At 50.8% G+C, this 23,346-nt stretch overlaps 2 protein-coding genes across 10 annotated transcripts in view; one reads left to right on the forward strand and one right to left on the reverse strand.

Moving 5' to 3' along the window:
* Positions 1–95: 95 nt before the first annotated feature.
* Zfyve21 (zinc finger FYVE-type containing 21) lies at positions 96–16,635 on the forward strand. Of its 8 annotated transcripts, none has more exons than XM_059279889.1 (8): positions 96–304; positions 11,577–11,627; positions 12,127–12,295; positions 13,235–13,310; positions 13,395–13,486; positions 13,955–14,011; positions 15,741–15,883; positions 16,051–16,635. In XM_059279889.1, the coding sequence occupies exons 1-8, from the start codon at positions 167–169 to the stop codon at positions 16,084–16,086; spliced, it is 762 nt and encodes a 253-aa protein (XP_059135872.1). In that variant the 5' UTR covers positions 96–166; the 3' UTR covers positions 16,087–16,635. The 8 variants fall into 8 exon arrangements, with proteins under 8 accessions (XP_059135872.1, XP_059135874.1, XP_059135873.1 ...); XM_059279891.1 differs by having other exon boundaries at positions 15,744–15,883; XM_059279890.1 differs by having other exon boundaries at positions 13,958–14,011.
* Ppp1r13b (protein phosphatase 1 regulatory subunit 13B) overlaps positions 16,548–23,346 on the reverse strand; it is an 85,924-nt gene continuing 79,125 nt past the window's right edge. For both annotated transcript variants that reach the window (XM_059279888.1, XM_059279887.1), the window contains exons 12-17: positions 22,368–23,134; positions 21,348–21,485; positions 21,148–21,281; positions 20,203–20,369; positions 18,684–18,883; positions 16,548–17,789 (exon numbers count right to left, since the gene is read on the reverse strand). In XM_059279888.1, the coding sequence (XP_059135871.1) occupies positions 17,748–17,789; positions 18,684–18,883; positions 20,203–20,369; positions 21,148–21,281; positions 21,348–21,485; positions 22,368–23,134 (1,448 nt within the window). In that variant the 3' untranslated portion in view covers positions 16,548–17,747. The remainder of the gene's footprint in view (positions 17,790–18,683; positions 18,884–20,202; positions 20,370–21,147; positions 21,282–21,347; positions 21,486–22,367; positions 23,135–23,346) is intronic.

Genomic DNA, 23,346 nt, shown 5'->3' on the forward strand with positions numbered 1-23,346 from the left:
GAAGGGCGGTGCTGGGGCGGATACTACTCTCCGATTGGCTCGTGTTCCGAGCTGCGGTTGCGGATTGGGCTCCGGCACTGTCATGGTGTCGGAGGGCGGGGCGGGGCGGAGAGGCGCCCTGTGTGGGCTCAGCGCGGGCGGTGGTGTGAGGGGCTCAGGCGGAGACATGTCCTCGGGGGTGGCCGCGCGTTGCGACGCCAAGAAGCTTGTGCGCTCGCCCAGCGGCCTGCGCATGGTGCCAGAGCACCGCGCCTTCGGAAGCCCGTTCGGCTTGGAGGAGCCGCAGTGGGTCCCGGACAAGGAGGTGAGTCCTAGCCCCTGCGTCCCCAGCCGGAGCCTGGGCGTCTCCCGCCTCCGCCCTCGGGGCGCTCGGCCTCGGCTCCCGTCGGGGAGTCTCGGTGCCGTGGGGGCGGTGTCTATTCCCTGGCGGTCATTGGCTGCGCGGTGCAGAGCCGGGGGCTGCTTGCGAGTACGGGGCTGGAGTGGGTCGGTGGGGGCGAGGGTGAGGGAGTCGGCCCCTCCTGCCTACTGGAGGTGCGATGCCAGGAGTTTGCAGTCTTCGGAGTTCTGAACTCTGCAGAGCTTGGCCACTTGGGAGAAAATGGGAGCACTTCATGCATTCCATGCGAGTTTATTTCAGAGTAAATTAGAAGGCATCTGCGTTAAGTACTGGTGATTTTTGTATACCTAAAACTTTTTACGTGGATTTATTCGTATGTGTATGCGCCTTTGCCCCCAATCCACAGCGCGCGCATGTAGATTCAGAGGACCACTTGGGGAAGATAGTTTTCTTCTTCCACTATGTGGGTCCGGCGGGTGGAACTCAGGTCTCAGGTGTGGCAGCACGTGCCTTTACTTAGTGAGCCATCTCAGTAGCCCATGTAAATTCATTCATTCCCCCCCCCCCCCCCCCCCCCTTAAAGTGGGTCTTCACTGTATAGCCCTGGCTGTTCTGGAACACACTACATACACAGTCTGGCCTAGAACTCAAATAGATATGCCTGCCTCTGCCTGGTGCTAGGCATGCACTACCTGTTGCTATGTTGGCCTCGAACTCACTGTGGTCTTCCTCAGCCCCCTGCGTGGTGGGATTAAAGCTGCGCTCCACCACACCTGGCCTCCTCCCAATTTTCTTAAGTTGGAATCTGTGTTCAGAACTCTTAATCAGCTGCTCCTCTCCTCTCCCCTCGGGATCTCATCCATAATTAGGCAAGGCCCGCAGCTTCCTAGAGCTAGGGCCAGCGTTCTTAGAACAGTGAGCACAGGGGCTGGAGAACCCACCTGTGCGATCAGAAGCTGCAGCTGCCTGCCCTCGCCACTCCCCTTCCCAACTCTGAAATTACTTGAGAGTTCCTAAAGAGAAGGTTCGTGTCAGTAGTCACTTCTGGGGGCCCAGACCATTCCTGGGTATGCTGGGCATGTCACTGAGCGGTCCCTGCCCTCCCTGGTTGTGCCATTTCAATTCTGTATTTACTTTTGCGCTTAAGTGTCTGTGCACACAGATTGTTCTGTTCTTTGATGTCTGTAAAGGTAATTGAGCACAACACCGAGTGCTCCTAAACCCCTGAACTGTGTAATGGGTAAGGTTAAGGCATGATTTAGGTAGACGTCTGAGTTCAGGGCCAGCATGGACTATGTAGTGAGTTCAGGCCAGCCAGGGCTACACAGTGAGACCCTGTCTTAAAACGCCAAAAATAAGGGGGAGTTGGGTAAGATTGGGACACAGCCTGTAACTCTGTAACTCCAGCCCTTGGAAGACTGAGACAGGATAATAGGGAGTTTATGACCAGCCTGGGCTACATAACTGTTTCAAAACAACAAAGAGCAGTTGCTGGGGAGGCGGCTTAGTGGGTAAAAGCGCTTGTTGTGAGTTTCAGTGTTAACGCCCAGAACTGGGCAGGCATAACTGTTTGCAGGAGAGCCCAATAAAGCACAGATTGAAATAGGGGGCACGTGTGTGTGTGTGTGTGTGTGTGTGTGTGTGTGTGTGTGTGTGTGAGTCCAGCTGGGGTGGGAAGCCATGCTTGTGGGGAACAGGAGAAACTGAGGCTCTTGGGAAAGTGTTCTCACTGGCTCTACACTAGCTTTCTCAAGATTTTCCCTGTTGCTCTCCAAGAAGCCTTTAAGTTAGGTGTTCTTACCTGATGCAATCTTTATATAAATCTGGACTGGCAGAAATGCCATGTCCGTGCCAAGATGGGAGGGGAGGTTCTGTGACAGGTAACTGTACCGAGGAGGAGGAGGGCATGGGCTCTGTGTCCCAGGTCAGGCAGAAAGGGCTTTGCTTTGTAGGAGTGACCAAGGCCGGAAGAGAGGGCACAGACAAGCGTAGGTGGCGGGCTCCCACAGAAGGTAGGGTGGGGAGGGCTTGCTCAGGGCCTGATGGAGGAGAGTGGTTACTCCACAGTCCAGTCAGGAATCAGGCCTGCGCTGTGCTTGGCACTCGAACCCAATTCAGCCTTATGGGGCAAAGAATGGTGATCTGGAGTGCCTGCCAAACCTGGCCTGGCGCGGAACCCAAGGGGCCTGTGCCTGTGATCTTGGCTGGCCCTGGGGGAAGGGTGGGATCTCACAGTTGTTGTACAAGGATCACAGTGTAAAGCTCACCTTGTGCTCTTCAAGAGCCTCCCTGTGCGTTCTAGCTCTGTGACCAGCAGCCCTGTGGCAGGGCTGGCCAGAGGCTTCAGTCCCGTGGCTGAGGTTGGTGTAAACGAGAAAGTTCCTGCTCTGCTTCCAGGCTGTAGTTAGCTTCTCCATTCATCGTCTTTGAGTTGTTGGACAGCTCTGTAAACTAGAAAACCCGATAGCAGTCCCTGAGATGGAACCGCACTCTGGGGCAGCCAGCTGACAGTTTCATTTCTTCCTTGTCTCATGCTTATATGTGTATGTCTGCTCTTTGTTTTCTTGTCTGTGCACCACATGCAGGCTTGGTGCTTGCAGAGGGGATTGGGTCCCTAGAACTTGGTTTTGAGCCACCCTGTAAGTTCTAGGTACTGAACTCAGGTTTTCTGCAAGAGCAGCAAGTGCTCTTGAGTGCTGAGCTATTTCCACAGCTCCTGAACTGTTTTTGTTTTTTGAGACAGGGTTTCTCGGTGTAGTTTTGTGCCTTTCCTGGATCTTGCTCTGTAGACCAGGCTGGCCTCGAACTCACAAAGATCCACCTGCCTCTGCCTCCTGAGTGCTGGGATTAAAGGCGTGCGCCACCGCCGCCCGGCCTGAACTGTTTATTTATTTATTTATTTTGTTTAAACAACTCATTGGCTTCCCATTGATTAATAGTCTTTGGCGTTGGTGTGTGTGTATGTGTGTGGGTGTGGGTGTGGGTGTGGGTGCGTTCGTGTGGGTGTGCACATATGTGAGCAGAGGCCAGGCTTCAGGTTGTTCCTTCAGTCATTCACTATCTTATACTTTTCAGACACAGTCTCTCACTGAATCTGGAGCTCACCTATTGGCTGGACTGGCTGCCCAGTGAACTCCAGGGATCTGCTTTTTTCCACCTGCCCAGTGCTGGGATTATTAGGTGCACGTGGCTGTGCTCAGCTTTTCTGGGGTGTGTTGGGGGGGGGGGTCTGAACTCAGATCTTCAAGCTTGTGTGGCCAGTACTTCACCAGCTGAGCCATCTCCCAGCACTCCCTTTTTTAACTTTAATTTATCATTGTGTATAAGTGTATATGGTGTATGTGTGTGTACATGTGCCTGCAGGCATGCATGTGGTGTATGTGTGTACATGTGCCTGCAGGCATGCATGTGGTGTATGTGTGTGTACATGTGCCTGCAGGCATGCATGTATTACCCTGCACATGTAGAAGTCAGAGGATAACTTTTGAGGGTCAGTTCGTTCCTGTTGCCGTGGAATCTGGGGTTGAGCCCAAGCCTGACAGCAGCACTTTATCTTTGAAGCCATCTTGCTAGGCCCTCTTTCTTATTGGTTTTTATTCTTATTTTATTTTATTTTATTTATTTTTTGAGACAAAAGCTTACAAAGTTGTCTGGGCTGGTCTTCTGGTTTCAGTGGTTTGAGCTTGCCTTGAATTTGTGATTCTTCTGCTTCGTCTCCTAAGCAGCTGCAGATGCCAGCCACCCTGAGGCCCCCCTAAGTTAAGTGATCTTGTGATCCAGAGCCTGATGCACTGGCCCATGGGCGGGCAGTTTTTACACAATGGTGGATTAAGGACAGTGGGGTCAGGGTTGTCTCATCGCTCCTTCCTCAAAGGGAGGTAGATGTTTGTCTTAAATGCTGGTTTTTATGTGTCTGAATGTTTGCCTGTGTGTGTGTATGTGCACCATGTGTGTGCCTGGTGCCCACAGAGGTCAGAAGGGGGTCATTGGATCCCCTGGAACTGGAGTTACAAACGGTTCATCATGTGGGAGCTGAAAATCGAACCCAGGTTCTCTGCAATAGCAACAAGTGCTCTTAACATCTGAGCTATCCCTCTAGTCCTTAAACCTTGTTCTTTTTGTAAACACCCACTTAAGCTTACAGTGTTATTTTGAGACTACATTCACCTTGTGCTATCTGCTGTCAGATGTCCCTGTGGGTAGGAGGCTAGTCCCAAGAGCTGGAATGTTGGCCCCTGAAGTGTGGACTGTGGAGGGGAGGTGGGACTCCACCTTCTGAGTACTCCTGACCTAGCTCTGGTTTTGCCCTGGGTCCCTCTCGTTTTTTGTTTCTCAAGGCTGTCTCACTTAGCTGGAAGACCTTCTGAGCGGGTGCCACTGGGTCAGACTTGAATACACCACCATTGAATCAGCAGGTGCTCTGGGGACTGGTGCTGGGAAGGGGGCATAGGTGGAGATTTTCTGGGTGGGCTCACTCTTACTGTCCTGTCTCTTTGTCCTTCCCTCTGTCTCCTGACTGACCAGCCTCTTCCCCATCTCTGGAAGGTGGAAGCACAAGGCACTGTGGGGCACAGGGAGCCCTGCAGCCTGCCCCGCCCAGGCCATGAGTAGTAGGCTCAGACAGCAGGTGGGTCTCATGGGGCCACTGCTCAAGCCGATTCTCTCTCTGCCCTCAGTCTCCTCTGTTCCTGGGCCATGCATGCAGGGTCCCTAAGCTGCTGGCTGTAGTCTGCTCCTCTGGTCTCAGTTCTGGGGTCCGTGCCCCGTAACAGAGGTCTGACACGGGGTGTGGAGTGACACCTGCTGCCGACAGCTGAGTCGCGTAAGTGAGGCAGTAGGTTTCGGGGCGTGGGTAGTGTATCCTCGTCTGCTGAAGTAGCCGTGTCATGTGCAGGCCCAGACAAGGGAGGAGCTGCAGCAGCTGGTCCGCACCTGCATCCTTGCTCCCCGGGCAGGGCCCCCCCCCCCCCCCCCGCCGGCTCAGGGCTGATTCTGTGGCAGGACTTTAACCTTTCGTAGCTTTATCCACTCGTAGTTCTTTGTTTTCTTTTCATGTTAAATTGCTGGGCTGATAATTTGAAATTTCTTTTATTAACGAAATCAACAGGAAAATTGTTTAAAAATCAGTCCATTTTCTGAATAAGCACACTGATTATGTTTTTGTTATTTTGAGACAGTCTTACTATATATCTCAAGCTGTTCCCAAACTTACTATGTAGCTGTGAGTAACCTCGGACTTGGAATGATCCTCCTGCCTCAGCATGGGATTGTAGACTTGAACTAAGCCTGGGAGTGTGAGGGGCTGGGGAGGGAAGCCATGAGCAGAGGGAGTACCTGTGACAGTGGCTGGGGGTGAAGACAGTGTGGCTTTGAGGAGGAAAGTGGGGAAACCCAGGTTATATGTGCAGCTACCTCAGGATGGGAGGAGACTCGGGAGCCCCTGTGTATAGGTGACCAGTCTGGACAATGAGGTACTGCCCTTGGAGTGAGTCACCAGCCATTGTTATTTCTTGCTCTTACATTTCTCTACCTTTTTTTGTTTTGTTTTTTGTTTTTTAAATTTCCACCTCCAGCTTTTTTCCCACCTCCACTTTTTTTTAAAGATTTATTATGTATACAGTGTTCTGCCTGCATGTACGCCTACACGCCAGAAGAGGGCACCAGATCTCATTATAGCCGGTTGTGAGCCACCATGTGGGTGCTGGAAACTGAACTCAGGTCCTCTGGAAGAGCAGCCAGTGCTCTTAACCACTGAGCCACCTCTCCAGCCCCACCTCCACTTTTTAAAGGAAAAAAATAATGATGGTGGAGAATGAAAACCAAAGGGCCCTTTCAACCTTTCTAAACTCCAGGAAGAGGCCTAAGACAGGAAAGAGATCTCTGCATTAAGAGGGTGACAGAGAGACCTAAGGTGTCCCTTGGATCCTAGGACCAAAACCATCTAGAGACAAATGGGACCGTGAGGTAGGAGGAACTGGGATTCTAGAAGGAGCTACAGGTGGTCTGGTACCTCAGGGAGGATCCAGTACTCACGGGGCCGCAGGCATCAGGGATGGTGCAGGCAGCCATAGCAGGAGGACCAGCTCCGAAGAGCTGGCAGGTCTGACAGGGAGAGGGCCGCGCGGTGCCTGACATCGCCGCTCAGGCCAGGGCTTGTTCACTCAGCAACAGATGTGTCACACTGGGTCCTGAATATCCACTACAGTGTGTGGGGGCGGAGAGGGGGCTGGGTATGGCAGAGTAGATCGGCACATTCCTGGGATTCACTGACCAGCTAGCCTAGCCTGCTTGGCAAACTGTAGTCCACTGAGAGACCCTACCTCCAAAAACACTTGAGGTTGACCTCTAGTTTCCACATGGGAGTGCATGTGCATACACCCACACCCATACCCCCCCTTCAGCTGATCTGATCACAGCATTCTACCATGCCATGTAAGCTGTTCTCTGATGGTCATGTGTGTTGGGTTCCCAGCCAAAGCTCTCCTGTCATGGCTGCAAGTTGCCCCAGGGTACCTGAGGCCAGGGTGACCTAGGGACTATAAAAATACAGCTTCTCTCACAGAACTGCTAGTACTGTGACTTCCTTGTATAATCGCACTGTGACCACTGTGTAGTTCTTGTAGCCGACATTCAAGTCAAGGAAGACACCACATTGTAGCAGGGACTTGATGCTGTCCCAAGTGTGGAGTGCTCATGAACAGACAAGAATCCGAGGGCAAAGGCCTGTGACAGCCGTTGACTGGCCTTTGGACAGCTCCAGAGGCTGGGATGGGCCAGGCATGGCCTCTAAGACCAGAAACCAGCATAAGAACAGCTAGGAAACAGAATGCTAGAGATCTCAGGAACGTAGAAGCTCTCTGTGGCACAGTGAGTGGTCGTGGCGCTCACTAGGGCTCGAGGAACCTCAATCTTGGTATCTCTGTCCTTGCTGCAGTGATGCCCCAAAGGGTCTCTGTTCTCCCTCAGTGAAAGGATATTGAGCATGGCCCCAAGGATTCCTCAGAGGCACCTGCAGAGGCTTGGTGTTGGCCTCTGTCGTGAAGCCAGCCGCCTCATCAGATAGGAATTTCTTCCAAGCGGCCTTTCATCTGCGTGTTTTGTGGAACACACGTGCACCATCCTAGTGCTGGGCATGTGATCTGTAGGTCCAAGTTCAAGGGAAGAGCTGCAGGCTCTTAGGTGATGGTCCCATGTGCTGTGCCATTTCTCTGTGTGGGCATCTTCCAGAATCTGCCTGTGACAAGGCCAAGAGCTGGACTAGGTCAGGCTCTCAGTGGGGCGAGGAGGAATCCTCCAAACATCACCTAGCTGATGTAGCAGGGAGAACAGTGAAGAGCCGCCTGCACACGTGTAGGTGGCAAGGACCTGGGATTCTCAGGTGTCAGGTTCTGTTCTGTGTGGTCCCAGCTACATTCAGACCCGATGGCCTGTGCTGCAGAAGGTACTTAGTGGCCAGGTTGTGCGGGAGCCCACAGAGGTTTCCTAGTGAGATTTGAGCTTGCTTTACCTAGCAGGGCTGCATAAGGGGATGGATGGATGGACCATGTGCATGCTTACCAGCTGTTGGAAGGGTCTGTCCTTCGCTGTGCTAAGGAGAGGTCTTTTGCTCCACCCTTTGGCATTCCTTTAAAAAGCCCTTTAGAAGAGACAGAAGGGGCTGGTGGATAGGGATCCAGGCCCTCCCGAGGCTATCCTGTGTTTCTGTCTCTCTCCTATATTTCTATCTAAATCTCTTATCCCTCACTCCTCAAGAGTACCCTGGAGAAAAGAAGGTGGGGGCAGGTCCCCCACAATGTGGATCCCATGTTCCTTCTCTCTTGTCATGTTGCATGACAGAAAGCCTCTGAATGACCACACAGTGTGCTCGCCAGCAGAGCCAGGGACTCATGAGTAGCTGTCCTGCCCCCATGCCAAGCTTTGTCAGGCTGCACAGCCCTCTGTCAGTGATGAGATCGGGAATGACCATTAGATTAAAAAGTCTTAGTCAAAATATGGCCCACTCAGTCTTTCTTTTTTTTTTCTAGAATTTTCTAAAAAAAGATCTTTTAGGAACAGCAGACCAGTGAGCCATCTCTCCAAGCCCATAATATGCCCATTCATTCATTCATTCATTCATTTTTATTTTTTTATTTTTTTTGAGACAGGGTCTCAATATGTAGCCCTGGCTGTCCTTGAACTCACAGAGATCTGCCTGCCTCTATCTTCTGAATGCTAGGATTCACTACCACTACCTGGCCCATTATGGCCATTTCTCCCCCCCTCCTTCCCTCCCTCTCTCCCTTCCTTTTCTCTCTCTCTCTCCCTCCCTCCCACCCTCCCTTTTTTCTCTCTCAAGACAGGGTTTCTCTGTGTAGCCCTGGCTGTCCTGGAACTTACTCTGTAGACCAGGCTGGCCTCAAACTCAGATCCGCCTGTCTCTGCCTCCCAAGTGCTGGGATTAAAGGTGTGTACCAGCACTGCCAGCCCATTAATGCTATTTCTAATCCCATCTCTTTTTCGATATTTCAAGTCATTTTGGTCTTCTCTGTTTTCCTTCTTACTGGAAGGGAAAGGAAGTTCTCCGCACTGGGAATCTTCTCTCACTCCCTACCTGTGGGTACTCAACATTCAGCAGTTCTTAGTTCCCATCTCACAGGAAGCTTGTACTGTTCCCTTGTTTTCAGGTCACTACCTGTCACCATGGCTGATGCTCCCTGGTGTGGGAATTTTGGCATCTCTGCTCATCACTTCACACATCACGTTGTACACAAAGGGGCCATGGCCCAGCGTCACTAGCACCTCCTGAGGCTGGGGGAGGCTTTGTGTTCCAGGACTGTGGATGTCTTGGTACATGGGACTTAGGACAAGTCTATCATAACTCATCACGTCAGTGACTTCATTTTCATGGAAAAAGTCTCCTTCCATGGATTAGCAGAATATTTATAGCTGGAATTACTCCTCCAGAGTCAGGTTTAAGCACCCTCCCCTGGGTGTGAGTGGGGACATTGAGGGAAGCGGTCAGTGATATCATCTCATACTTCCCCTCCCTCTAGAGCATGCGGGAGGCTAGTAGTTCAGGCAGAACCTTCTCTGACGTGGGAGTTGTGTGCCTTTGGAGTTGGCCATCTGATAGACACTTTGTGCCAGGAAATCACCCGTACACTGAACATGGTGTTATACCCGCTGGGTACTACAGACGCAGCTGGAGTCAGTGACTTCCGGTGGGCTGAACAGTGGTTGTCCATGAGTGGGAGGCTCATGAGACAGCATTCTCACCTGGGATCCTTGGGAAGAAATGCTGTGACCATTCCTCAGGGCTCTAGCCCTCAGCTGGTTCTTCCAAGGTGCCTGCAGCCTCTTCAGTAGGAGTCCTAGGGCTGCTGGGTACTCACTCCAGCAGTGGAGACTAGCCAGCCTCAATCCCATGGGCACCTGGGCAGATAGCCCTATACATGTATGTCAGGTTTTGATAAACATTAGTCTTTAAAAACCTTTTTAGTTTTAATTATGTGCACGCAAGTGCAGGTGTCCACAGGCCAGAAGAGGGAGCTGGAATTATAGGCAGTTGTGAGCTGCCTGATGTGAGCGCTGGGAACTGAACTCAGGTCCTCTGGAAGAACAGCTGGTGCTCTTGACTGCTGAGCCATCTCTCCAGCCCCCAACATGAGTGTTTTAAATACTGACAGTTTGCAGTGCAGGCTTGGCTGGGCCTGGGTTTTCCTGCTGTGCATCCTTCTGGTGTTCTCTCCTGGTTGGGATCCTGTCCTGGGTACAGGATCAGGTCATCTCTGTTGTTACGTGTGATGGGTGCAGGCCTTTCCTCAGCACCACCAGCCTTCCTGACTTGCTCACCCTGTGTCCTGGGCTTGTGAGCTCCATGTGTACAGTTAGCATAACTTGTTTCACAGTTCAGAAAGGCAGTGGTCCTTGCCTGCTGTACGATCCAACCTTCTAGTATGGGGTGAGCAGCTCTGGCAGATGTATGAGTTTGTGGGGAGAATGTACTTCTTAAAGTCGTGGTGACCCTTGGAGTAACCAGCTGGTGGCCACAGAATTGAGGACCTGAGTATCTGAAGACACAACCAGTATGTGTCCCCTGGGTTTGATGGCACTGGGTCATCTGGAGAGGATACTTCTTGTTGTGGGTCTTGCTATGAAAACAGCCCCTCTGAAGAGGATTCATACAGTGTAATTGGATTCTGGGGTGAAGAAACTTCAAGCATGATGCAGACCCGGTGCCGTACCCTGTTCTGCTTCTGCAGCAGAGGAAGGCAAACACCATGAGAGTGGACTCAGCTCTCCTCACTGTTGAGGGGGACTGTGCAACCACCACCCTATCCCCACATCTCTCATGCCATCCTAGTCTATACTGTTCTGCAAATTCCATGTGCACAGGAGACCATCTGCCCAACAGTCCAGTCTCAGAGCCTTTTGCTTCTCTCCTGTGTATAAGCCTCTTGAGGACATTTCAGTCCTGTGTTCTGCTCTAGCTTCTTTCTCACAGGCCCTAGTCAGGTATGCATTCAGAGACAGCTTTAGATCTCAGCTATCTAGAGCCCTACTTCTCAAGAAGATTCCCCATACTTTCCTTTGTCTGTAAAGCAGGCTTGACAAATCCTTTCCCTAGGGTAGGTCATTTACTGCTGTGGAGTGTCATGTTCATTTTACAGCACTGATCTTTGGCTCCTGTAACAGGATGAGGCAGCTAGAGCTGCCCCTGCATACAGACTCTGAAAGAACAAAGCCCTTCTGAATCTGAACTCTGCTGCAAAAAAGTCAAACTGTATGCTTTTGCACTCCACAAAATAGTGGCTATCGGACATTCAGGCCAGGCCCCAGCTAGGGAGCCTGCAACCTTAAAGCTGCTCTCCTAACCTGGAGCCTTGGGCTGTGGCCTGACCAGTCTTGTCTGGCTTCTAAGCTGGACACTGAACTCAGGCTGTCCTGCCTTGCTGTTCCATAGTCTGCCTCTGCAGGCTGCTTATACTGGCAGAAAGTTGGCTTTCTTTGCAGCCTTTCCTGACACCTCTTGGCTCTACCTCAGCAATTAGCCAAGTGACAGATCTGGTGTAATACTGTTTTTTGGTTTTTTGAGACAGGGTTTCACTGTGTAGCTTTGCGCCTTTCCTGGATCTCAATAGACCAGGCTGGCCTCGAACTCACAGAGATTCGCCTGGCTCTGCTTCCCGAGTGCTGGGATTAAAGGCGTGTGCCACCACCGCCCGGCGGATTATAATACTGTTATGTTCTCTCCTAGTGTCCAAGATGTATGCAGTGTGATGCCAAATTTGACTTTATCACCAGAAAGGTAAGCGGAGACTGTGGGTGTGTGTGTGTGTCTGTGTATCCCAATTCCTCAGAGGAGCTGGATCTTCCAGGGCATTTTGATAGTCTCTTTCAGTTACTGATGTAGCTCCCCAACAGGCAGGACTGAGCTCCCAAGGAGGCTCAGAGACAGCATGTATGTAGTGGGTAGCAAGAAGTTGAAGGAGTTAAGGGCTTGGGTTGTAGCTGAGTGATTCAATGGCTTACCTAGAATGTACAAGGCCCTGGGTTCAAACACTAGACAGACAGACAGACAGACAGACAGACACACACACACACACACACACACACACACACGGCGGGTGGCTCTTTCGGTTCACTTTTCCCAAGTGAGGCAGAGCTCTGTTGTGTCCAGCTTGGTTTGTGTGGAAGTGACACACACAGCCACAGATGCATTCAGGGTCCTGACAGCACTGGCTAGCGGAGTGGGCCTGGTGCGTCTGTGTCGACTCTACTCACTGCCTAACCTTCACCCTCACCAGCACCACTGCCGCCGCTGTGGGAAATGCTTCTGCGACAGGTGCTGCAGCCAGAAGGTGCCGCTCCGGCGCATGTGCTTCGTGGACCCAGTGCGCCAGTGTGCCGAATGTGCCCTGGTGTCTCACCGCGAGGCCGAGTTTTATGACAAGCAGCTCAAGGTGCTCCTAAGTGGTAAGTGACAGCATGTCCACTCGCCATGCTTAAAATGTGGCCTGCTTCAAGATGGTGTGTCTTGCCCTTGACCCTACTTTCTTTTGGACTTAGAGATGGACTTCCGAGATGGAAATGTTCTGAGAGGTCAGTCTGACTCACTGGGCACTGCCACCAGATGGACAGGGCGCATGGCGCAGCACCTTCCCCAGATGGAAGGCTGTCACTGGTAGTCGAGTCTGTGGCTTGGCTCTCAGAGGCCTGGAGACAAGCTGTAACAGGTGCAGGTGCTGGTTCTGAAGCCCATCCAAGGAGCACAAGGGAGAAGAAAAGGGAGTGCTTTTGGGGTGCGGCCTGCCTGCCTCTGCTCTGCCAAGCAGCACAGCCTCTCACGGCTGCAGGCCTGTGTGCACCCCACAGGCGAGGGCCAGCCTCTGCTCTGCCAATTGGTCTTGCCCAGTCTGCTCTGGAGTTAAATGATCTGGGCCTTGATGATGAACTCTCCTACTTGCCATCTTTGATGGCTGTAACAAAATTCACAGCTTTGTGTGTGTGGCAGTGCCTTTATTTCTACTTTATGTGGGTGGGCGTTTTTCCTACATATGTCTGTGTACCATGTGTCTGCCTCATGCATTCCCCTGGAACTGGAGTTACAGGCAGTTCTAAGCTACCATGTGTGTGCTAGGAATTGAACCTAGGTTCTCTGAGAGAACAGTGCTCTTAACCACTGAGTCATCTCCAGCCCCAATCAATGTCTTTTTAAGCTTTTGAGACCCTTAATTCATTATTGCCTTTTTGCCTAACTGAAGGGATTCTTAACACAAAGCTGTTATTTGTGTCAGCCTGTCCTCTCCCATCTGGTAACGGGGAAGGAGGCTTTTCTGTCCTCAGCACATGGGTCTGGGGGCAGGGAGATAAAGCAGTAGGTCCTGTGTAACCGGTTTGGTTTTGTCTTCCAAGGAGCTACCTTCCTTGTTACTTTTGGGGACTCAGAGAAGCCTGAGACCATGGTTTGTCGTCTTTCCAACAATCAGAGGTAAGAGGCGAAGTCCCACTGGCACTGGGCAGTACTGTCATGGGCTTTACACGTCCTCAGTCTTATGATGTCTCTTTGTTGTAGATGCTTGATTCTGGATGGGGACAGCCATCATGAAATTGAGATTGCACATGTCTGTACCGTGCAGATTCTCACAGAAGGCTTCACTCCTGGAGGTATATGCCTTTCCTGAGCAGGAGGGTCTCTAGTACCTATATGGGCAACAGGAGGTACTGCACTTGGTCCTAAGATGGCCTGTCATGCTCTTCATCGGGGCTTGTGTTAAGTCAGTAACTTTAGAACCCACAGGAGGGAGGAGGGGATAATGAGGGGAGATTGGCCTGGTGTGCCCATGGTATCCTGTCACCGAGATCGCTTACTTACTGTAGATGGCTCCCAATGCGGTATCTGAGGCTCCAGACACGGTCTGTAGTGGGGGCTGATCCAGAGCCTCCCCTGCAGGCATCTGTGCACCTAAGACCTTAGTGATCTCCTTGGTGAGCTTCAGTCTTAGCTCGACCCTGCAGGCTGAACTGCACATCGCACATTCTGAACTTGCAGATTGACCTAGCGCATCTTGCTTTCCATTTTCTGACTGACTCTCGGTTGTTTCTTCTTTGCACTGCCTGCCTACCTTCTTCAAGTAGAAAAAGACATTCACACTTACACCAGCCTCCTGGGGAGCCTGCCTGCCTCTGAAGGTCAGCCTCCATCCTCCCTGGGTCACTCTTCCCAGCATGCTATGGTATCTGTTCCTCCTCTGGCCCCTTTGCTTCTGTCCCTTGGGGTGGATTCTGAAACTTGGGTTCACCTCTTTTGATTAAGAGAGGTACTAGGTCCAATATATAAGTGAAAATGTCCTGACAGAATAAAGTAAGTTTGCCCAGTTCTTTCCAGGGGGAAGTTACTCAAGCGCTGACAAGCTGGCCTGCAGTAGGCCGAGGCCAGGTGTATAGGAAGTTCTTTGCTGATCGGGCAACCGGTACATGCAGTGGGCAGCGGTTTTCATCACTGCACCCACAATAGCTTGCCTGCAGGGACTCCTGGTTCTCAGTTCCTCCATCTCTGTCTCTTGAAGGTAGTGGTAAGAGGGGCCGCCTAATGAAATACAACAAGGAGGCGCATGGAGCAAGGGCAGGGTCTGGAAGTCCACTAAACACCTCCTCACCCCGCCCCCATCAGGAAGCCTAAGGTCAAGAATGTACCATGCACATGCCTCCAGTGCCTTTAGAGAGCAGAACAATGTGTTGGCTCCCCTAGAACTGGAGTTACAGATGGTTGTGCCACCATGTGTAGGTGCTGGGAACTGAACCTGGGTTCTCTGCAAGAGCAATCAGTTCTCTTAATTGCAGAACCATCTTGATAGCCCCCATTGGGGGGTAAAATTTTGATGGCCATGCAAAGCACAAAACAGCCACAGCCAACAGTGACCATGGCCACATTTACATACATTTTTATTTACAAAAGCTGATGGTAGACATAGCCCAGATAGGAAGTTCTGCAACAGCTTGGGTAGGGCAGCTCAGCCTGAGGCCTTCAGGTGTGTTTCTAGGCCTCTGAATTAGAACTTAGTTCAGAAAGCCTTTGGGGTGGGCCCAGCCATCTTAGCCAGAGCTTTTGCAGGCAAGGAAGTCAGGCCTCTTCCTGGCTATGGTCTGTATGTTCAACTCACCCCACCGGCCAGTGGGACCCAGGCTGTTTTGATTTAGAATTAATGTCTGATTAGAGGTGGGTCATTTCTCAAATTTTTTTTTTTCTGGTCACCATGAGACTAGTAACCATGCCTGACAGAACTAATCTGCGTCTCAAGTTGCTTGTTTCTAGGGCACAGCTTAAATTCAAATCATTATGCTTAGAGCAGCTGGTCATAGCCCAGAGATGGAGCTGTGGCTTGGCAGGCTGACCCTCAACATTCTCCATGGGATCCTGTGAGCTGTGGAAGAATGGCACTTGACAGGGTAGTGTGGCATTGCTCCTGCATTAACAGTCTGCTCAACTGTGGCCTCCAAGTCAGGACTGATGTAACTGTCTGCTTGGCTTATCTTCTGATGGCCAGGCCATTCCATTCCTAAAGTAGTTTCCATACTTCACTGCTCTACTCTGGCTGAAGACTGTGTGTGTGTGTACACACACACATGCATGTGGTCTCTCTGAAGGTTGGAAGGAGAATGCCATGATCTAGAAGGCTTGGCAGCTTCTGGACTGTTGGAGAACAGGACTTACTCTGTAAAGTTTAGTGATTTGGTACCATTAGTTTATCCTGGTCCTGGGGATCACGTCTTTTATATTCCTTTCCCATTCTCTGTGCACATGGGGTCTCTGCAGAAGCAGGAGCTAGTATCATTTACCACTGCATGTTTCCAACGAAGCTGTTTCCTGAGCAGCACACAGGGCATTAAGATCCTATGATACCTCATCTCCCTCCTCCAGCAGGGACCACGCGAGCCACAGGGATGTTCCTGCAGTACACAGTGCCAGGGGCAGAGGCTGCAACACAGCTGAGGCTGATGGCTGGAGAGGATGCAAATGGCAGCAAGAGGCAGGCAGCGGCATGGCTGGCAGCCATGCACAAGGTACCATGGGCAGGGTTGGGGAGACTGAGCTCATGGAATTAGAGACAAGTGTGGATTTCCCAAAAGGTTGCCACATAACTGGGATGCCCCTAGTTACTCCCCTAAAAGGCACACGGGCTCATCTCTGATCAGGCCCAGAACCAATCATGCTTTCTGGTATTCTGCAGGCTACCAAGCTCCTCTATGAATCACGAGACCAGTAACTGCAAGGGAACTGAGCTCAGCACATCAGGTTACAAAGTCCAAGCTGCTGGCCCCTGCCTGAGCACTCAGGGCTCTGCTCTGTGTGTGCTTGGAAATGCAATTCAAGTATCTGGAAGCAGTGTTCGCTTATCTAGTGCAATATGTACACAGTTGATTAACGCTTTCAAGAGCTTACATTGTAGTGTATTGATACTTTCAGGGTTGGGAGAAGCTGCACTACAGTACTAAATCCGTTTTAGTATAACCTATGCCAGGTTTATTGGAGATTTTTGGCCCTGTTCCCGCAGAAACAAATTAGGTGGTGGTCACTCAGGTCCCTGGTTTAGCATTGGACCCTGCCTGTCCCCAGTAGCCCATTTACAATGCCTTAGCCTGTTTGACTCTCCGTTTATTTTGTCACTAATTTGGGGCAATGAACAATCCTTTTATATGTCACTAAGGGGAAGGCATCACCTTTCTGTTTTCTACTTTTCACTTATTCACTTTATTAAAATGACTGTACAGTAATTTGTATATAAAGTGTATGATTAAAACTTATTTTGAAAGTACACAGCAGGGTCTGGCCTCACTTTGTGTAGCTGTCCTGCGTCCAGAACACAGATTCACAGCCAGGTGTGAGACAGCAGTTTATTGTGCATGTCACACAGCATCGGTGGTGGTGGGATGGCAGAGGCTGTGCTGCTCACAGGGCATCACTTCTCAGCGCCACCCTGACTACAGCACTGCTCCCAGAGCCTACACACAGATTTACACGTAGTTATGCACAAGACTCACATGAAAAATAAAGCCTAAGGGCTTGTGTTTCAATGAGGAAGAAGTATTTCCAACACAGTTCTGGTAGTTTTCAATGGCCTAGTTGAAAAATAATCTTAGTGTATAAAAAGCCTGTCTACAGAGTTCAAGCTCCAGAGTATAGAGCTGGCCTCACTTGGAATGCAGCCACAGTGACTGCATTCCAGCTGCCTGGTGGCTTTCCTGACCTGGGCCCTGCCCAGCCTCCTGTGTCTAACTGCATTCAGAACAGAATGAACTCACGCCGCAGGGGGCCTAAAGATGACACTAAAAGCTGCAGGAATCAGATAACCCTGTGTGCTGAGGCATGTAAGTCCAGCCACAGCATGAGGTCATCAGGTTAACTAAACAGAACAGTTTCTAAATGGGCTCCTTTGGTAGTGAAAGGAAATAAAATTCTTTTGAGTGGGAATGTGAGAAAGGATGATGGTTTTGAGACGTTCCAAGGAGGGCAGGGCTGTAGCCAAAGCCATCTGGTAGCAGCTTGCTTTTGCTGAAGGTCGGAGACATGGAACATGAGAAGGGGCCTTTGGGCCGAGTCAGTCAGAGCTTTGTCTTCATTGGCAACCGTCACGGTTCATAGTTTAGGACTTCTTACTGGCAACAGGGGTGGGTGTTTTGGAAGCTGGATATTTATTTGGATTTACAGTAATTGGCAAAAATGCAGTCTTCTGAAGGCCAAAGTACTACCTGTCCAGTTACTGCAGACTGGAAGGGCCTCACCTGGGAAGCTGGGATTCACATTGTGGATACTGTCTGCTAAAGTGAGCACCATGAGACTGGCCTAACTTCAGTTTTTCCAGGGCCGCTGGAATCCTTTCCAGTAGTTCCCAGGAGCCAATGAGACCGTGGTACTCCAAGGGAATGTTCAGGCAAGTGTTCGCTGCCGGGGCTTGATCCGTGGATACAACTGGGAAGCAACAGACAAGAATTAGGGCAAAAAGACGACTGAGGAGGAATTAGCCTCTAGGTTCCTCTCCTGTCATCTCAGCAGCCTGCTCAGTCCTAACCTCAGCTGTCCTCTTCATTGAGACCCAGAGGATCCTGTCCCTCTTTTCATCACACCTGAAACCCTGTTACTGTCTGCTAGGCCCCTGACAATGTAAGCTCCTCGGGTGCAAGCACCTGTGCTTGTCATGGCAAACCTTCCTGCCAGATGCCAAGGCAAGTGAATATGTGCTTACCACAGCACCCGAGAGCAGAGGCAACCTTTCTATTAAAAGACAGACAGACACTATTATGAATGCAGCCTGGCTGACAACCCACACTGCTCCATTTTACAGGCTTTTGAGCAATCAGATCTCTACCCCAGGCTGGCAGTTAACTTTTCCTTCCTACCTCAGCCTTCCACGTGCTAGGACTACAGAGGTTGGGGATTTAGCTCAGTGGTAGAGCACTTGCTTGGGCCCTGGGTTCAGCTGTCAGCTCAGGAGAGGGAAGGGGTTACAAAACAACCAAGCACTAGGATTACAGTGTGTGCTAGCTACTACACCCAGCTCTTAGAGAATTCCAGATCAGGGAGAACTAAGTGGCATGGCTTAGTACTTGCCAAAGTTCACCATGAGCAAAGCAGATTGACTCTAACCTCCCCACATGCTCTGCCATGTGGAAAGCCAGACTCTAGGGACTCAGGGGCTTGCCCATACACAGATCAGATTGCTAGGGCTTGGGAAAAAGTATTTCATTCTACCCTGATGTCAGCAGAACTGAACCCATGCCCTGTATGTCTTTGTGACATTTGTACAAACACAAGGCCAGCTGACTTCCAGTATCTAAGGTCTAAGTGTGCTAAGTGCTTACTTACTCCTAGCAAGTTTTTGGGCACATAGCCCTCCCGGTCCCCAAGACGGGCCCACCACCACTCAGTCTCATTTTCATCTTTGCGCCTCAGGATGGTGATGGCATCCCCTTCATGGAAGGACAACTCATCGCTGTTCTGGGCCTCGTAGTCCCACAAAGCATACACAGTGCCTTTGTTCATCACTCCCAGCTTCTCTTGTACCCCTGGGACCAAAAAGAGAGAAGTTTTAGCAGAGGGTGCCAACAGAGGTAAAGGTAAAACCGGACTTACATCAAGAACGAACTTTGGGCAGTCATCAGGTAGGGCACTGTGACTGCACTGAGTAGCAACCAACCAGCTGCACATGGTGGCTTGCACCGTGCGTGTTGGAAGCATAAGTTTACACAGGGTCTACTTTCAGGCCTGTGCTATCACTGCCGAGAAACCTTCTTCTCTTAGTGGGAGCCTATGTGACGGCAGCCTCTTCCTCACATAGGCTGGGTTTGCCAGGGCCTTTGGGCCTGCCCAGCTTCATTAATACCCAAGAACATTGTTGCCTGCCTTTGTCGTGGGAGTTCAGTATCAAGGGTAGTTTGGCTGTTATTGCTTGTACCACTAGGCCAAACAAAGTAACTTCACAGAGTTGTATGTGGAACCAGTGACTTGTAACTGCTTAACAGAGGACATGGTTGACCTATATTTCTTACACTGGCTACAGCAACTTAGTTAGGATGCTGGAGGTGTGTGGATGGCTCCAAGCTGGCACAGAAGTGGAGCAACCCTGCTTCAACTCATGCACCCAACAGCAAGTGTGTAGACCAGCGCTGCCTGGCTAAATGCAGCTCTCACTCCTGGGACCCCAGGGTATTCCACTCTTCCCCGGAAAAGACAGGGTTTCTCTGTGTAACCTTGGTTGTCCTGGAACTCACTTTGTAGACCAGGCTGGCCTTAAACTTAGAGACCCACCTGCCTCTGCCTCCCCAGTGCTGGAATTAAAGGTGTGTGCCACCATCGTACCCACTGTCCTCCTGAATCCAGGACATTTTTTTTTTTTTTTAAGATTTATTTATTTAGTATGTATACACTGTTCTGCCTGCATGTATACCTACACACCAGAAGAGGGCACCAGATCTCATTACAGATGGTTGAGAGCCACCATGTGGTTGCTGGGAATTAAACTCGGGACCTCTGGAAGAGCAGCCAGTGCTGTTAACCTCTGAGCCATCCCTCCATCCCTCCAAGGCATTCTTACTCTTCAGCAACTGGAACGGAATCTTCCTGATGGGACTTTTGTTTAAGGCAGTCTCACTATGTAGGTCAGGTTGGCCTGAGGCTTGTGGTCTTCCTAAAGCTTTCTAAGTGCGAGGATTATAGGTTTGTACAACCCAGATACAAATGAGATTTTCAGATGTTTGGGGTGAGTGTAAAGGCAATGAACACTTAAGCATGATCTGCTCACTGAGCCAGACTCTAGGCCAGCATACAGGACACAATGCTGATTAGCCAGGCGAAGCAGCTGAGGCACAGGAGCTTTCCTACATACCATATAGAAACTGAGAACACTGGATGTATCCCTCTTCCATCTCTTCACACTTGTCTGCAGCAGTCTCAATGTCACTGATGGTGGAGGCAAAGATAGCAGCTCCACTTTCCACCAGCTGCTTGCAGAGGTGGACACTGTTGCAAGAGGCAGCACAATGCAGTGGTGTCCTAGAACCAGAGGGGGAAATGTATAGTCTGGCATCACCCAGGGCTACCTAGCTCCTGTGTAACACAAACTCCAAGAATTTTGATGAAGGTACCATACCTTTGTGCCAGGCAAGTTTCTAGGTATTTTGTTAATTTTATGTGTATGGGTGTTCTGCCTGCATATGTATGTGCATCATGTACGTGCAAAGGCCAGATGAGGGTCTCAGTTGATCTCCTGGGACTGGAGTACAGATGATTATGAGCTGTCATATAGGTGCTGGGAAGCAAATCTGGGTCCTTTGGAAGAGCACCCAATGCTCTTAACCACTGAGGCATCTGCATCTCTGGAGTCCCAAGTTTCAACTTGCTTTTTGTTTTGTTTGTTTTTGAGGCAGAGTTTCTCTGTGTAGTCCTAGCTGTCCTGGAACTTGCTCTATAGACCAGGCTGGCCTTGAACTCAGAGATCCAACTATCTCTGTCTCCCAAGTGCTGGGATTAAAGGTGTGTGATGTTACATCCATCTTCCAAGTTTCTAGTTTAAATATTTTTTTTTTTTTTTGGTTTTTCGAGACAAGGTTTCTCTGTGTAGCTCTGGAGCCTGTCTTGGAACTCCCTCTGTAGACTAGGCTGGCCTTGACCTCAGAGATCCGCCTGCCACTGCCTCCCAAGTGCTGGGATTAAAGGTGTGTGACACCACTTCCTACCTCAATTTTTTTAAAACTTGTATCACTTCTTTTTGTAAGGTAGGGGAAAGTGAGTCTCTGAGCCCTTCCACTTCCCACTCCCCATGGGTTCTCACCATCCATCGCTGTCAGCAGCATTCACGTTGACACCGAAGTCCAGCAGAAACTTGACGATGTGATGGTGGCCAGCACAGACAGCATTGTGCAGGGGTGTGATCCCTTCGTCGTTGGGTTTGCTAGGGTCTTCCACCTAGGACACAGAGCACGTGAAAGCCAGCCCTTAAACTCCCAGCTGCACACAGGGAGTATGGCTCACCTCGTAGATGATCCTCTGCACTAGATCAAACTCTCCTTCCAGAGAAGCATCTAGAAGCAGCGCAAGAGGGTTGAAGCGCACTCTTAGCCCATGTCCTGTTCGTTCAGAGTTAGGCTTTTTCAGGTTGGTCCGTTTGCTCTGTAGGGCAGCAAGCATTTCAGTGTCAGGTGACCTACCCTAGGCAAGGACCAATCCAAGACATTGCTGTGGGAAGGGGTGGCAGGAACCAAGGCAACAGTTCTCCAGGAGCAGCCCTGTGACTGCTCTACAAAGGTCTGGCCATGTGTAGAGTGGATGACTAGGTGAGGCTGCTAACCACTCTAGCAGGACTAGAGGGTGGGAGTGGTAGGTGCACTGCTGAACCAGAAGTCCCCACCAAGGGAATCAGCTCATCCCTATTGATCCCATCTCAGAGATCCCATTAAGAAAGCCTTGTGTGGCCGGGCGGTGGTGGCGCACGCCTTTAATCCCAGCACTCGGGAGGCAGAGGCAGGCGGATCTCTGTGAGTTCAAGGCCAGCCTGGGCTACAGAGTGAGTTCCAGGAAAGGCGCAAAGCTACACAGAGAAACCCTGTCTCAAAAAACCAAAAAAAAAAAAAAAAAAAAAAAAAAAAAAAAAAAGCCTTGTGTGGGTTGGCCTTGGTGGTGTACACCTTTGATCCCAGCACTCGGGAGGCAGAGGCAGGTGGATCTCTGAGTTTGCAGCCAGCCTGGTCTACAGAGTGAGTTCCAGGACAGCCAGGGATACACAGTGAAAAACCAAAAAAGAAAGCCTTATGTGGATTCCCTGAGATGGTCCCAAACCCTCTCTGCTGAGTCAATACTGACCTCCTCAGGGAGGCTCATTGCTTCTCTCCCTGTCTGTCTGTCTGTCATTGAGGTGTCAGTGTCAACGAGCTTACCAGGGTACCATGTACTATGCTTTGGACCCTCTGGTCTGTGATCATCTGACTATCCTGTCCCCACATCTTATTCTGCATGCAAGGGCATGCCTGGCTTTGGTCTAGCAAGAATACCCACCGCAGATGTTGCTGGAGGATGAATGACAGGGGAAAGAGGTGCTGGAGGGACTTGTTCCTCCTCTGAAGGAGCCTCAGCCACAGGACTTGGGATTTGTTCTGTGGAGGGTACTGTAGCCACATTGTTGTTATTGTCCTCAGTAGGCTCAGCAGTTTGATGAGTCGTTTGGGGGCAAATGAGCTCCTCTGGCTCAGGGGAAGGTAACTCATTATCGTTGGCATCTGAGGATGGGGCAAGCTCATCAGGAAGTGGGGCTGTGGGCCGGGGAGGGAGAGACTCATCCAAGTTGCCATTGGCATTGGTATTTCCATTGTCCACATCTGCTAAGGTGCCTACAAAGTCCTGTGAAGGGCTGGGCTGGTAGAAAGGGGTACCCTCCATGCCACCAGCCAGGGTATTGAAGCGTTGATACAGCAACTTTTGGATGTTGGGGCCTCCAGGGCCCTCCGGCTCTGTGATAGAGCTGCGCTTCTTCAGGGGTCGGGGTGCATTGGCCAGCTTCCTGCGGAGGGCCTCCAGGTCCGCATCACTCTGATAACGAAGTGGCGAGTGCACAATGGGTGTGAGTTTGGTGGGACTGAGTGGCCGTGGCAGGCTTTCCACTGTGCTGCCTTCTCCAGGTCCAGGGGGGCCTTCCTGTTCTGGCTCTTTCTCAGCACATTCTGAAGGAGGCTGAGGCTGTGTCGTGCCTGGGCCCAGCGCCCCATGAAGAAACGGCAAGGGTGATGGAGATGCTGACCCTGAAGGCAGGACAGGCTTACCATATACTACAAGAGAAACAGAGGACAGAACTTCATCCTTGCTGCTGTGATAGGATCTTCTCCCTGGCACTGACTTGATGGCATAGAAGCTTCTATTGCTGGTGGGTTCTGATTTTTAAATCCTCAGCAAACCTTTTCCAAGACCCTCCACTCACTCCCTTTAAACTGGGTTTTATATTTGCTTCCAAGACGGGGCTCTTTCTAAAGAAAAAGTTGTT

Source organism: Peromyscus eremicus, chromosome 14, assembly GCF_949786415.1.
Source record: "Peromyscus eremicus chromosome 14, PerEre_H2_v1, whole genome shotgun sequence".
Lineage (NCBI taxonomy): Eukaryota > Metazoa > Chordata > Mammalia > Rodentia > Cricetidae > Peromyscus > Peromyscus eremicus.

Coding starts and splice junctions, on each gene's coding strand:
- Zfyve21 (XM_059279889.1), top strand. CDS start 167: ATGTCCTCGGGGGTGGCCGCGCGTTGCGACGCCAAGAAGCTTGTGCGC. Junction 13,311..13,394: donor CGTCTTTCCAACAATCAGAG/GTAAGAGGCGAA, acceptor TCTTTGTTGTAG/ATGCTTGATTCTGGATGGGG. Junction 15,884..16,050: donor GGCTGGCAGCCATGCACAAG/GTACCATGGGCA, acceptor GGTATTCTGCAG/GCTACCAAGCTCCTCTATGA.